Consider the following 12,625-nt stretch of genomic DNA (forward strand, 5'->3'; position numbering starts at 1 on the left):
GTTCCTTCTTTCCTGTTGTCTCTTGCTTTATTTTAATATTTATTATAGTTGCTTTTTAATTGTTTACTGACTCTTTAATTATATATATTTGCCTGCCTTTCTTTCTTTCTTCCTTTCCTTTCCTTTCCTTTCCTTTCCTTTTTTTTGGAGTCTTCCTCTGTCACCCAGGTTGGAGTGCAGTGGCACGATCTGGGCTCAGTGCGACCTCCACCTCCCGGGTTCAAGTGATTATCATGCCTCAGCCTCCGGAGTAGCGGGGACTACAGGCATGTGCCACCACACATGGGCTTTTTTTTTTTTTTTTTTTGTATTTTTAGTAGAGACAGGGTTTCACCATGTTGGTCAGGCTGGTTTCAAACTCCTGACCTGAAGTGATCCACCAGCCTCAGCCTCCCAAAATGCTGGGATTACAGGCGTGAGCCACCATGCCTGGCCTGCATTGTTTTCTTAATGGTTGCTCTAGAGATTATAATATACATTTGTATATTTTTTTTACAGTCTACTTAGAGTTAACGTTGTACTGCTTCATGTAAAATGTAGAAACTTTAAACCAGACATGTCAATTTATACCCCGTTTTTTATGCTATAATTGTCACACACATATTTTACACAAGAAGATTATAAACTTCACAAGACAATGTTATAGTCATTACTTTAAAAAGTCCTATGTTACTTAAAAAATTGAGAGAAAAAATGGTTTTTTACATTTACCTAGATATGTATTATTTTTGATGCTCTTCACTCCTTTCTGAAGATCAGAGCTCTATTTGGTATCACTTCCCTTCAGCTCAAAAAAATTCACTTATGATTTATTGTAGTGCAGGTCTGATGATGATAAATTTTCTGAGTTTTTAATTTATCTGAAAATGTCTTTATTTTATCTTTGTGCTTGCAGGATATTTTTGTTTGCTGTAGGATTCAGGATTGTCAAGTCCTTCCCCCAGCCCCAGTATTTTAAAGATGTCATTTCACTCTCTTCTGGCCTTTATGTTTCCTGAAGAGAAATCAGTAATCATCTGAGTTCTTGTTTTTCTGTATATAATGTGTAATTTTTATCTGGCTTTTAAAAATATTTTCTTTGATATTCTGCAGTTTGACTATTATATGCCTGGGCATTTTTTTTTCTTTGTACTTATCCTGCTAAGGGTTTGCTGAGCTTCTTGAATATGTAAATTTATACCTTTTACTGAATTGGGGGAAATTTTCACTGTTATTCCTTCAAATACTGTTTCCTCACCATTTTCTCTTTCCTCTCCTTTTGAGACTCCAATTACTTGTATATAAGACCTTTTGATACTCCCCCACATATCCCTGAGACTGTTCATGTTTTTAATCATTTCACTATCTATTCTTCCGAAAGGATCATTTCTATTATCTACCTTTAAATTTGCAGACATCTGTTGTTTTTGTGTTACCATTGGACCCATCCTGTGCAATTTTTTAAATTGTACTGTTTTTAGAATTCATGCTAAATGAATAGATTTTAGCTACTCTTGCCATAAAAACAACAAAAAAAGAGGTAACTATGTGAGACCGTGGATATGTTAATTTGCTTCACTATAGTAACCTTTTTACTCTCTATATGTATCCCATAATATCATGTTATATACCTTAAATACACACAATAAAATTTACTTTTTAAAAATTCCAATATTATACTCAAAGTTTAGAATTTCTATTTTGTTTGTTTCTGTTTTTTTAACTATTATTTCCTCTCTCCATTAATTGTAAACATATTGTATTTTAAATACCTCAGTGTAGTTATACTAGCTGCTTTAAAATCCTTGTCTGCTAATTCTAATATCTGGATAATCTCAAGGTTTAACTTCATTGATTGTCTTTTAAAAATGGGTCACATTTTTTCTTCACATATTGAATAATTTTGGACTATGTCCTGGGTTTTATAAATGTTATATATGAACACTCTAGATTCTACTCTATTCTTTTGTAGATTATAGATTTTTGTCATAACAGGCAATTAACTTGGTTGGACTATACTGTAGACACCATCTCTTGATTGGCAGTTCAAATCTCAGTTAATTCCTTTATTCTTAGTGGAAGTCTGTCCTGTACATATGTGGTCCAGAGGTCAGGCATATATTTGGGCAGAATTTATACTTAGAATTTTGGATCCCGCTTTCCATTCCAGATGTCCACCACAACCCCCATCACCTCCCAGTGGCTAAGGTTGCCCTGGGTTTTGTTTCTGGTTCTTCATTCCACAAAGACTGCAATTAAAAAAAAAAATCAAAGTTTCAGATGTCCTTCACGGCATTAGTTTCAGCCTGCCATCAGGCTACAAGATGTAAAAACGGGTACCCCACCTTGTGATGTTACCTTTTTCCAAGTGTTTACTCTTCTCCAGAAACTGTCTGCTTTTGGTAATTTTCCAGTGCCTTCAAGTCTTTGTTACTTTGTATTGTTATATGCAGGAGGGTTGAGTTTATTAGGAGCTACTTAGCCATACTGAAACAGAGGTTGAATTCCCAGTGTATTTTGTTTACAATGGGGTTTTCTATCATAAATCTTGGTGGAGAGACAAACCAAACAACACCAGTTGTATTCTTGGTACCAAACTGCTTACATATTGAAGCTAAATCATGACCTCTCCATGGTACTTGATTGCCCTAGCAGAGTTCATTTCTGCTTAGCAAAGAGCCATATGGGTTTTGAGGCTACAAGTCATTTTTAGAAATATTATTCACTTTTAACCTCCGTTATACACCCAGCTAGATAATAGCAACTTGAGAGGCAGCATAGAAAATTTTTAAAAGTGGGCCAAAATCGCATATATCTTTATTCACCCACATCCCAGTTGTGTGATCCTAAGCAATTCACTTAATCTTTCTACGCCATTTCCTGTTGCCATAATACAACGTACCTCTCAGAGTTGATAGAGAGATTAAATGGGAGAATGCAGGTAAGTGTGTCCACATATTCTGTTTTGTATGGGAGAATCCAGATTTATGGCTGTGGACTTAGTGTAATTATTACCAAAGCCCTTTTGACTGTCAAAAATGTTCCAGTACTTGTCAAATACTATTACCAATCAACTCAGCAAATACTTCTAATAGTGGATGTCTTATTCCGTTTTGTGCTGCTATAACAGAATACCACAGAATGACTAATTTCTGATGAACAGAAATTTATTGGTTCACAGTTCTGGCGGCTGGGAAGTCGAAGATCAAGGGGCCACCTGCGGTGAGAGCCTTCTTGCTGTGTCATCCAATGGCAGATGTGCAAAGAGAGGGAGAGAGAGAACAAAAGATTGAACTCACAGCCTCAAGCCCTTTTATATTTGGCATTAATCCATTCAACAGGGTGGAGCCTTCATGACCTAAACATATCCCATTGTGCCCCAGCCCCCTTTATTATCACATTGGTGATTAAGTTTCCAGTACATGCTTTTCGGGGGACATATTCAAACCATAGCTGCGAGCATGCAGCAGAATTGCTAAGCGCTAATGCCTCACTTCCCTGCTTCAATTTTTAACCAAAACATTGCTCCATAAACTATGAGGAAAGTGCCTAGTATCATTGTATTGTGTTTTTTGTTGTTGTTTTGTTTTTTCCTTTTAACATATGGAGGAAGGTAGCCTGATTTCCAAGACTGGTTTTTATTTCTGATAATCAGGGCAAATGACCTAATTTGTCATTTCCCTCTCATCTCTATTATTACCCAGGTGAAAGGAGATCAAAGGGAGAGAACCTCAGGAATAGGCTTAGAAAGGAAAAGATGATGTGTGTTTGTGTCTATGTCTGTGTGTACCAGGATCATGTCTTGGCCTGTGATTGTGTGTGTGTGTGTGTGAAAAGTATCTCATCTCTTATGGAGCTATTTCCCACCTTTCAGTCCTTTGAGTGATATTCTGAGGCTGAGCTGGGGTGGGAGGTGGGCAAGACTTCACTATGATGAATGAAGACTCCAATTTTCATTTTTTGGCTTTTCTTGGCAGATTTTCCTAGGCAATGTCCCCGTGGGAGGGAATTTGGCTTCCATATATTTGCCTAAATCACTGACGGAGAGAATTCCTCTTAGCAACTTACAAACGATCTTGTTTAATTTCTTTGGCCAGACTTCACTCTTTAAGGTAAATTCTTGCCTGTGGTAACTGTGATGAACTGGCATATGGTGACTCATTGTAATTATGAACTCTTGCTATTTTCATGATGTTCTGCTTATTTTAGAATATGCTGATTGATTCCACAAGTCTTCCAACACAACCCCTGCCCCTTAACATGAATCAACATCTACTTTAATGATGTTCTACAGTTTTTAATTTTCACAATATCTCAGCTTTGGAAGGAACCTTAAGGATTATCTGGTGGCTAAACAGAGGCCTCAAGATGTTTCAAAGCCAGAAAAGAACAGCGAGTTCTCCTGATGAAATGATGTTTCGGCTTATCGGTGCTTTCCTCCCAAATCTCCCCTGCTCCTCAAAGCCAACATGTCCACTATTCTTGGCCAAGTCCTCTGAAGTTGGCTGGTATCCAGAAGGACATTTGCCTGCAGGCATTTGTTGCTACTTCCCACAGCCCCCGCAGAACTTTCTCTGAAGGCTGCAGTCCTCACCCACTAGAAAACAGAGGCAGCATGATGTGATGCTGAAGAGTGTGGACTCAGGGGCAGGCTGGTTGAATTAAAAGCTGGCAATGCCATATTCTGCCTGTGTGTCCTCAAGCAAGTTACTCAACCTTCATGTGCCTTAGTTTCCTTCTCTGTAGTATAGGGTAATAAGAATTCCTTATAGAGCTATTGAAGGATTAAAGGAATTAGTGTATTTAAAGTGCTTACAATACTGCTTGGCGCACAAGTACCATGTTAAGTGTTTGTTCTACTATTATTATTATTATCCTGTCTTAGGTCTCGGCCTAACAAAAGGCTCATTCGTTTAGACCACTCTGTCTCGTCTAGCTATTGGGAAGACAGTAATCAGAGTTTGCATGAATTTGAAGATAATGAACACTATTAATTGTTAATATTTATATTTATTATTTCATCTACTTCTCATGAGAAGCTGATACTCAAAAAGGTTAAGTAATTTTTCCCAAGGCCACATACCTAAAAAGTGGCATAGCTAGGAATCAAACCCAGGCTATCTGACTTTAAAGTTCATGTATTTAAGAGGTCAATACATTAATTTTCCCAGATGTGTTTGTATTTCTAAAGAGGTTATCCAAAGTAATGAATTTCTAATGGTCAAATATTCATATTTCTTTTGTGGGAGGTTGTACTGGGCCAACTCAGAATATAGCACATACCCATACCACACGCCACCTCAAATATACCATGTCACCTCCAGCTATGTCTGTAAGACTTTCTGTTCCCCTGGAGTTCTCTAGCCACTCCTTTCTCTATCTAAATTCTATTTGTTCCTGTGGGCTTAGCTCAAATCCCACCCAGGATGGCTGCCTGGAGTAAGTGAGTCTCTGCTCTGCTTCCTGCCTCCTGGGCAAAATATTTAGTGGGCAAAACATTTTAATAAAAATTAAAAATATGGTCCATAACACTTTGACCCTTTTGGTAGGCTTACAATTTCTCTTTGTCACCTGAGATGCCATTATTTTGGTCTTCATTTCTCTCCTTTTTTCAGAGGGCTGTGCTTGTCTCATAGAATAGGAGATAAACTTGTTTTGCATAGATTTCACACTTAATAAGTCATTTTTATTCACTAACACTTTCTACTGGAAGAGATTAAAGATCTTTGCCAAAATTAAACTGCAAACGTCATAGTACCAGACGAAGAAGGATTATAACTAGCCTGCTTCAAATTCAGAGTTGAAAGGGCCCTCCTAACTCATATCATCCCATCTATTCATTTTACCATGGGTAAAAGTAAAATGGATATTGAGGACCTCAAGACTCAGAGAGGGGAAAGAATCTGCTGAAGGTGCCACAATTTATTCATTCATTCACTCAATCATTTATTCATTCAGCAAATATTTATTTAATTCCTACTGTGTGTCTTATATGGTGCTGAATGCTGAGGATGCAATGCTGAGCAAGATACATAGTGCCTGCTCTCATGGAACTTCCAGTCTGCTGGAGGAGAAAAGAGACCTAAATGTTTTAACATCGAAGGGGTGACCCTTGGCTGGGATCTGTGCCACTGGTTATGGGGGAAAGAGTACTTACAAAAATACTGCTCTTTAATTCTATTTTTCTTGAATCCCCGAGTATCACAGCCTTGCTTTCACACTACTTTCTCTAACATTTTTTGATCAAAATCTTAAGCCATTATGACATATAACCTTAGAAATTTATTTGTTTGTTTGTTTGTGTCTTTTAAAGACAGGATCTCGCTCTGCCATCCAGGCTGGAGTGTAGTGATGCAATCACAGCTCACTGCAACCTCGAACTCCTGGGTTCAAGAGATCCTCCTGGCTCAGCCTCCCAAGTAGCTGGGAATATAGGTGCTCACCACTGTGCCTGGTTAATTTTCGTATTTTTTTGTAGAGATGGGGTCTCACTTTGTTGCCCAAGCTGGTCTCAAACTCCTGGCCTCAAGCCATCCTCCCGTCTCTGCCTCCCAAAGCGTTAGGATTACAGGCGTGAGCCACCACGCCTGGTCCACAGAAATTGTTGATAAGGCACCACTCTTGGATAATATGTGTCTCCTCCTCTACGCCTCCACTAGCTGTGATTCTCAGGGAGAGGGACAGGCACTAGGCTGTTACAATATGGCACAGGGGCTCTGAGTGCATAGAAGAGGGAATCTACCACTCATCTGGAAGATCAGGAAAGTGCAGTGACAGAAAGGTCTCAGCGGAGCCCTGAAGTTGAGTAGGAGCTCAAAGATGAAATAGGGCAAACAGAAGGAGGGAAGAGAGTTTCAGATAGAGGGAATAGCTTGTCTAAAAGTTCAGAGGTGTAACAGGTAAAACTTGAGCCTACAGTGCAAAGGATGGAACGATGAGGAAGTTTCTGTTCCTTTCATGGCATGGCTACTGTTTTGTAGTAAGGGAAATGAAACCAGAGAAAAGGCTAATTAAGTCTTGGATCATAGTGTGTATCTCCTCCTTTGCCCTTTTCACTACAGAAAACTGTGTCTCTTAGACTAAGTTGGGAGGATCATTAAATAACATCTAGTCTGCCGTCTTTCCTAGTGTCACCAATAGACCAGGAAGGGGTAATAGGGTTTAGGAGGAACAAGAGAGCTAGGGTTAGCACTTGGCCTTTTGAGTGTCAGCAGGGCCCTTCCCATTATATCTTGCTGCTGGCCATCTCTAAATCAGGTTGCTCCAGGCTGGCTTTGAATGAACAGAACAGGTCAGAAACAGGAAGTAAGTAGAGTCCTAGTGGAGCCCCGGGCTGAATTTGCAACTACCCAGGCTGCAGGGCTCAGGTGTGTAGGGTAGGTAGTAGGGACTGCACACTGTTTCTTTGGAAATATGAAGCCTTGGCATCTTCTAAAAGTGGCCCAGCAGGATCTCCAAGGAATATCATCTGGGTTCACGTCCTCTAGGCTTTTGTGGGGAAGTCCTCAGATATTTTTCTTCCTCTCCCTCTTGTCTGGTATCACCAGCCCTACCTGTGGCCTCTTCACATGTGCCTGTGCCCCAGAACAGGCAGCATCTCAGCTGACTTGCATCCTGGAGCCTTGGCCTGGGGTACTTTGGCACTGTTAGTTAGCCCGCCCCACTTCTCAACAGATAAATTCTAGTTTGTTGCCTTTAAACCAACATTTATTAAGCATTCCTGCCCTGTCATCCACTAGCTGAATGACCTTTATCTATTTAGGCACTGAGCCACTCAAGCCTCAGTTTATCTGAAAAATGCTTATATGGCTTCAATGAGGACTGCAAATGGCATGTGCATGAAAAGCACATAATAAGTGGCTCACCGTGGGCACAAGACACCTGCTATGTGCTAGGATATGTGAGGAACACCAGGCTATACAATGCCTGGGCTCTGGCCTCAGAGCTCACAGTCCCCTAAGAAGGCGATGACTGTCCTCTGAAATTTGTTTCAAACTGGGTGTTGATCAACCTGCTTCCATCTCTGTCAGAATAGAACAAGAAGTGGTTTATAACTTACACATGATAGATTTAGGGTTCTTATAGAGGAGCTCCCTAAAAGTAAGCAAGGATGGTTGAGAGTTAGAACTGGGATAAGTTGTGAAATGTCAAGGTGCAGAAAGTTATCAAAATAGAGAATAGTTTCATTTTGTTGCTAGTGAAGTACTGAGTAGCAGGTGCAAAACAAATGCGTGCTAGATACACATTTGGTTGGATAGATGGATGGATTAATGAATTGTTCTAGCTTGGTATAATGGAGACCTTATGTGAAGACAGGAGATGAGCTGAATAACCTTTGACCTTAGCTTGCAATTTTATTTTCCACATTTCTGTACCTAATGTTGTGTGTAGCACTTCAAAATTCCAGATTGATTATTAATATGTAAGTAATTAGAAATTTAGGTCCTGAACTCCTCTTTTGTTTCATCTGCAGACCAAAAATGTCACTAAAGCATTAACCACATATGTTGTGAGTGCCAGCATTTCAGATATGTCCATTCAAAACTTAGCTGACCCAGTGGTTATCACTCTGCAGCATATTGGAGGAAACCAGGTAATATATCCATTTTCAGCTCAGAATCAAATGGCCTCAGGAACTCTGCAAGATTTTTCTGTTAAAAGTAATTTGTTAATTAATAGATGTGATTCTAACACTCAATGAAGAATGTCTTATTCCAGGTAGCAAAGGTGTGTTATAATTGGAACCTTCTAGAAGTAATGCCTTATCCTAAAGTGATAGGGAATGATGGGCATTCTAGCACTGTGACAGATTGGTGGGGCAGTGACGGGATCTTTTAGATGCCCCATCACACTAAATGACATGTGATTCCATTTATTTTTGAGTGAGGCAAGCAACTTCACTCAAAATTATTGAATATTTGTATTACTTGAATTTCCATAAATAACATTAAAATGTGTATGAATTATCACCAAAGAACTAAAAGCATAGTCATATGGCATAACATAAGGTATATATTACTAAATAATCAAATTTAGCCTAAGTACAAGTATGAATGACTATTCCATTATTTGACATTAATGTATGGCCAGTGTGACATCTCAATAGATTTCTCAGTTCCCAGTCTAAAAGACCATGTAGTTCAGCATACTTTTCACTGGTCTTAATTCTAGAAGGGAAGAAGAGAAGGAAGAGAGGGAGAGGAAATTTAAAGAAACAAATACCAAATGAAACATGTTAGGTAGGTAAGATCTCTCAATTTGGTCTGGGCTACAGCACTTCAATTATCCCCAGTAACTAATTGCTCCTTGCCTGCAGTTTCCTGGAGACTATAGGAGCTGGTGACGTCTTAGGAATGTTCTGTAGGCCTAATGATGGGGCAGATCAAATTTCTGTCCATAAGCCTTGATCTCAGCGGTGAGCCCCGAATTCCAAAGCTCCGGAAGGAACACATCAGCCCTGCATTGACTATCCATAGCCTTGTACCAGAAGGGCATGGCAATTTTTAATACTACCAGATATTTTAAAGGACATATCAGATCATCAGCCAGTGACATGCTGTTTTCTCACTTGTAAATTCAGAGTTAGTTGGAGTTAGTCTAAAAGCCAATTCACAAATGGCCCAAATGTGTATGTGTATGTGTGTGTGCATGTGAGTGTGTGCATGTCTACCATGGGAAAAAAATATTGAGAAGAAAACACTTGTGTGTATATGTTACTATATGGTAAATATCACAAGGCAAGATGTTTACCTCTGATTTCTTTTTTTCCAGAATTATGGTCAAGTTCACTGTGCCTTTTGGGATTTTGGGAATAATAGTAAGTATTTTTGTCAGCAACTTTGACTTTGCCCCAGACCATTTTCCCACTTGGCAGTTAAAAGGGAGGGGGTTGTGCTGAAACTACTGTCTTATCAGACCCTACAGAGTATTCTGAATGACCAAGATACAGGATATGATTTTTATATCAAATTAGGGCATGGGAATTAAGACAATTTTCCTTTTTGATAGGGAAGATCTCTCAATTTGTGCTGGGGCTACAGTGCTCCAATCACGCCCAATAACTAATTGCTCCTTACCTGCAGTTTCCTGAAGATTATAGGAGCTTATTATAAGTATCTTAGGCTCCAAAGATAATTATTTGGGAAATCAGAAAAATTACATAACTCGAGGGTAAGCAAAGTTGGAAGAAAGAAATTTGGAAGGCCCAGCGCAGAGTAGCCTTGAGCTGTTTGAAGAAAGTTGAGGAAGGAATACCTGGTTCTTTATCTGTGCTTTCCCACAGGGTTTTGCAAGATCTATGATCTCCTTCCCTTTTTTTTCCCTCACCTCTTTTAGACTGACTGTGTGACCTTGGGTAGACAATTTACCCCCTCTGAGCCCCAGTCTTTTTATCTTTTCATTGAGGAGATGAAACTTCTTGGTTGGTCTCTAAGGACCCTGCTTGCTTGAATAAGCGTGAGTCTTTGGAGACAGACAGTAGAAGACTGGGAATGGTCATAGCTGACTGGGTTGCTCTTAGGATTGCCATCTTCACTGGAAATATCCAGGGTTGTCACCAAATCTCAGAGAATTTCCACACAGAATAAATTTCCCTAAGAATGCCAGGAGTGGCTAAGTGAGGAGTCCTTCTGCCTGTGGAAACTCTGCCTGGAACGTTTCCCTTTTTCACTATCCTTGGAATTCTGGGACAAAATGGAAATTCTCTTCCCATTCGGCTCCCCAGAGTATAAGAATACTACTTCTTTCTGACAAACAAAAATAACACTGCCCTTTCCTGATCCCCTCCAAGTCTCTCAGGATAAAACTCCTATAAAGTGACCAGCTTTGTCCCCTACAAACTCAGTACGTTGATCTCTATGTTCATTAACGCAAATTGCTGGGGTACTCCCAGGTCACCCTTTGCCCCTGCACCTCTGCCCCGTGGATCTAGAACCTCTGGAATCTATGGCATTACCCCAGATGGACAAATGTTGACCAGACTTAGCTGCCTGACCGGGGATAACCCCTTTGGTCTAGTGCCACTTGGGAAGTTCTACTCTCAATCTGATCTAGTACCTGAGATCTACAGGTTATGGAGGTATGAGTGTTAGTTCTAAACCCTGAGTGTGCTCAGAAGAAACTAGCCAGATGTCCAGCAGAGCAGAGGCTCTAATTGGCCCTGCAGAGCCCCAGACCATGATCTGACTTTGATTGAAAGCACTTGAGACCCTTTGAATTGCGGGTTCAGCTGGGTGTTCAGATGTCTATTCCAGTCCCTCTGAGTAAGCTCAAGTGCCAGCTTATATTCCATACATCTATGTCCTTAAAAAGATTCTAGATCTGCTTGCTTCCTATTTATTGGCTACTTTAAAAAAAAGTTCACGGTTAGAGTCTGTCCTAATTTATAGAGGTATGGTACAAGAACAGGAAAAGGGAGAGCCAAAGAAGTTATGCCATTTATGAAGTCCCCAAAAAGTCAATTTAGTCTATTAGACTTAATTTAATTTCAGTGTTCAATTATACCCCTAATCTTGCTGTCTTAGCAAATAATATTAATTATAACACACGTTTGGATAGTGAATATAATGGAAAGTTAAACATTTCTGAGAAAAACAAAATTGCTTTGAAATTTCTTTCTGTCTCCTACAGATGGGCTGGGTGGATGGAATTCGTCAGGCTGTAAAGTAAAGGAAACAAACGTAAATTACACAATCTGTCAGTGTGACCACCTCACCCATTTTGGAGTCTTAATGGTGAGTTGTCTCTTAGTCACTCCTCGATGGAAATTTGACAATTTTTATTAGACCAGTAATATATGTGTGAACTGTTATTAAAAATGGTATGCATTTGGAAAAAAAGCCCCCTTCCAATTTTTTCATCCAAAGTAGATCAGATTGAGACAAATATTTATTTATTTTTTCTCCTTGTAAAATTAATGCTTGCTTCTCAAATTTCAAACAGTACAGAAAAGGTCCCTGTAACCTCCCTCCCAAGTGATCACCACCTTTAACAGGCTAACATGTATATTCATTTAGGTTCTTTTCCTGTGTATATAGGAATGTATGTTTTTGTTTTATAAACATGGTATCAAATTATTCATACTGTTTGTACCAATTGCTTTTTTCATTTAACAATATATATTGCACAACTTTCAGGCAAATGTGTATGTATCTATTATACTTCAATTTTTAAAATACCTTTATAGTATACCATTGCTTGGGTTTAACACAGTAAATTTAACTAATCCCTGACTGGCGGACATTATAGCTGTTGCTGTTTTTCTCATTATGAATATTGCTGTAATACACATTCTTACTCATGTATCTTCAAACATTGGTGTAAGAATTTTTGCAGGATAAGTTGACAGAAGTAGAATTGCTGGATTAAAGGGTCTGGTCATTAAAATATTTAAATTTAAGAAGGGTCATAAGTATTTGCTGAGTTTTTCTTCCAAATGACTCTCAAATGTATTCCTTTTTCTCTACCCACATCAGAATACTTTCCTGGATTTCTTAGGTAACTTTATTACATACTGTTATCTGAATGTGTCATATGTTACTTGTTCCTACAAACAATGGTTAGCTTTTTGAGGGCTGTGGGTCTGTTTTATATTTGTTTATTTTACATATATATATATATATATTTTTTTTTTTTTTTTTTTTTTTTT

The 12,625-nt window shown here is 38.9% G+C and overlaps 1 protein-coding gene across 1 annotated transcript in view; it reads left to right on the top strand.

Moving 5' to 3' along the window:
* ADGRG4 (adhesion G protein-coupled receptor G4) overlaps positions 1–12,625 on the top strand; it is a 113,757-nt gene that overhangs the window by 80,772 nt on the left and 20,360 nt on the right. Inside the window, exons 16-19 of the mRNA XM_032756451.1 lie at positions 3,957–4,091; positions 8,453–8,572; positions 9,751–9,796; positions 11,608–11,711. Coding sequence (XP_032612342.1) covers positions 3,957–4,091; positions 8,453–8,572; positions 9,751–9,796; positions 11,608–11,711 — 405 coding nt within the window. The remainder of the gene's footprint in view (positions 1–3,956; positions 4,092–8,452; positions 8,573–9,750; positions 9,797–11,607; positions 11,712–12,625) is intronic.

This window comes from Hylobates moloch, unplaced genomic scaffold, assembly GCF_009828535.3.
Source record: "Hylobates moloch isolate HMO894 unplaced genomic scaffold, HMol_V3 SCAFFOLD_7, whole genome shotgun sequence".
NCBI lineage: Eukaryota > Metazoa > Chordata > Mammalia > Primates > Hylobatidae > Hylobates > Hylobates moloch.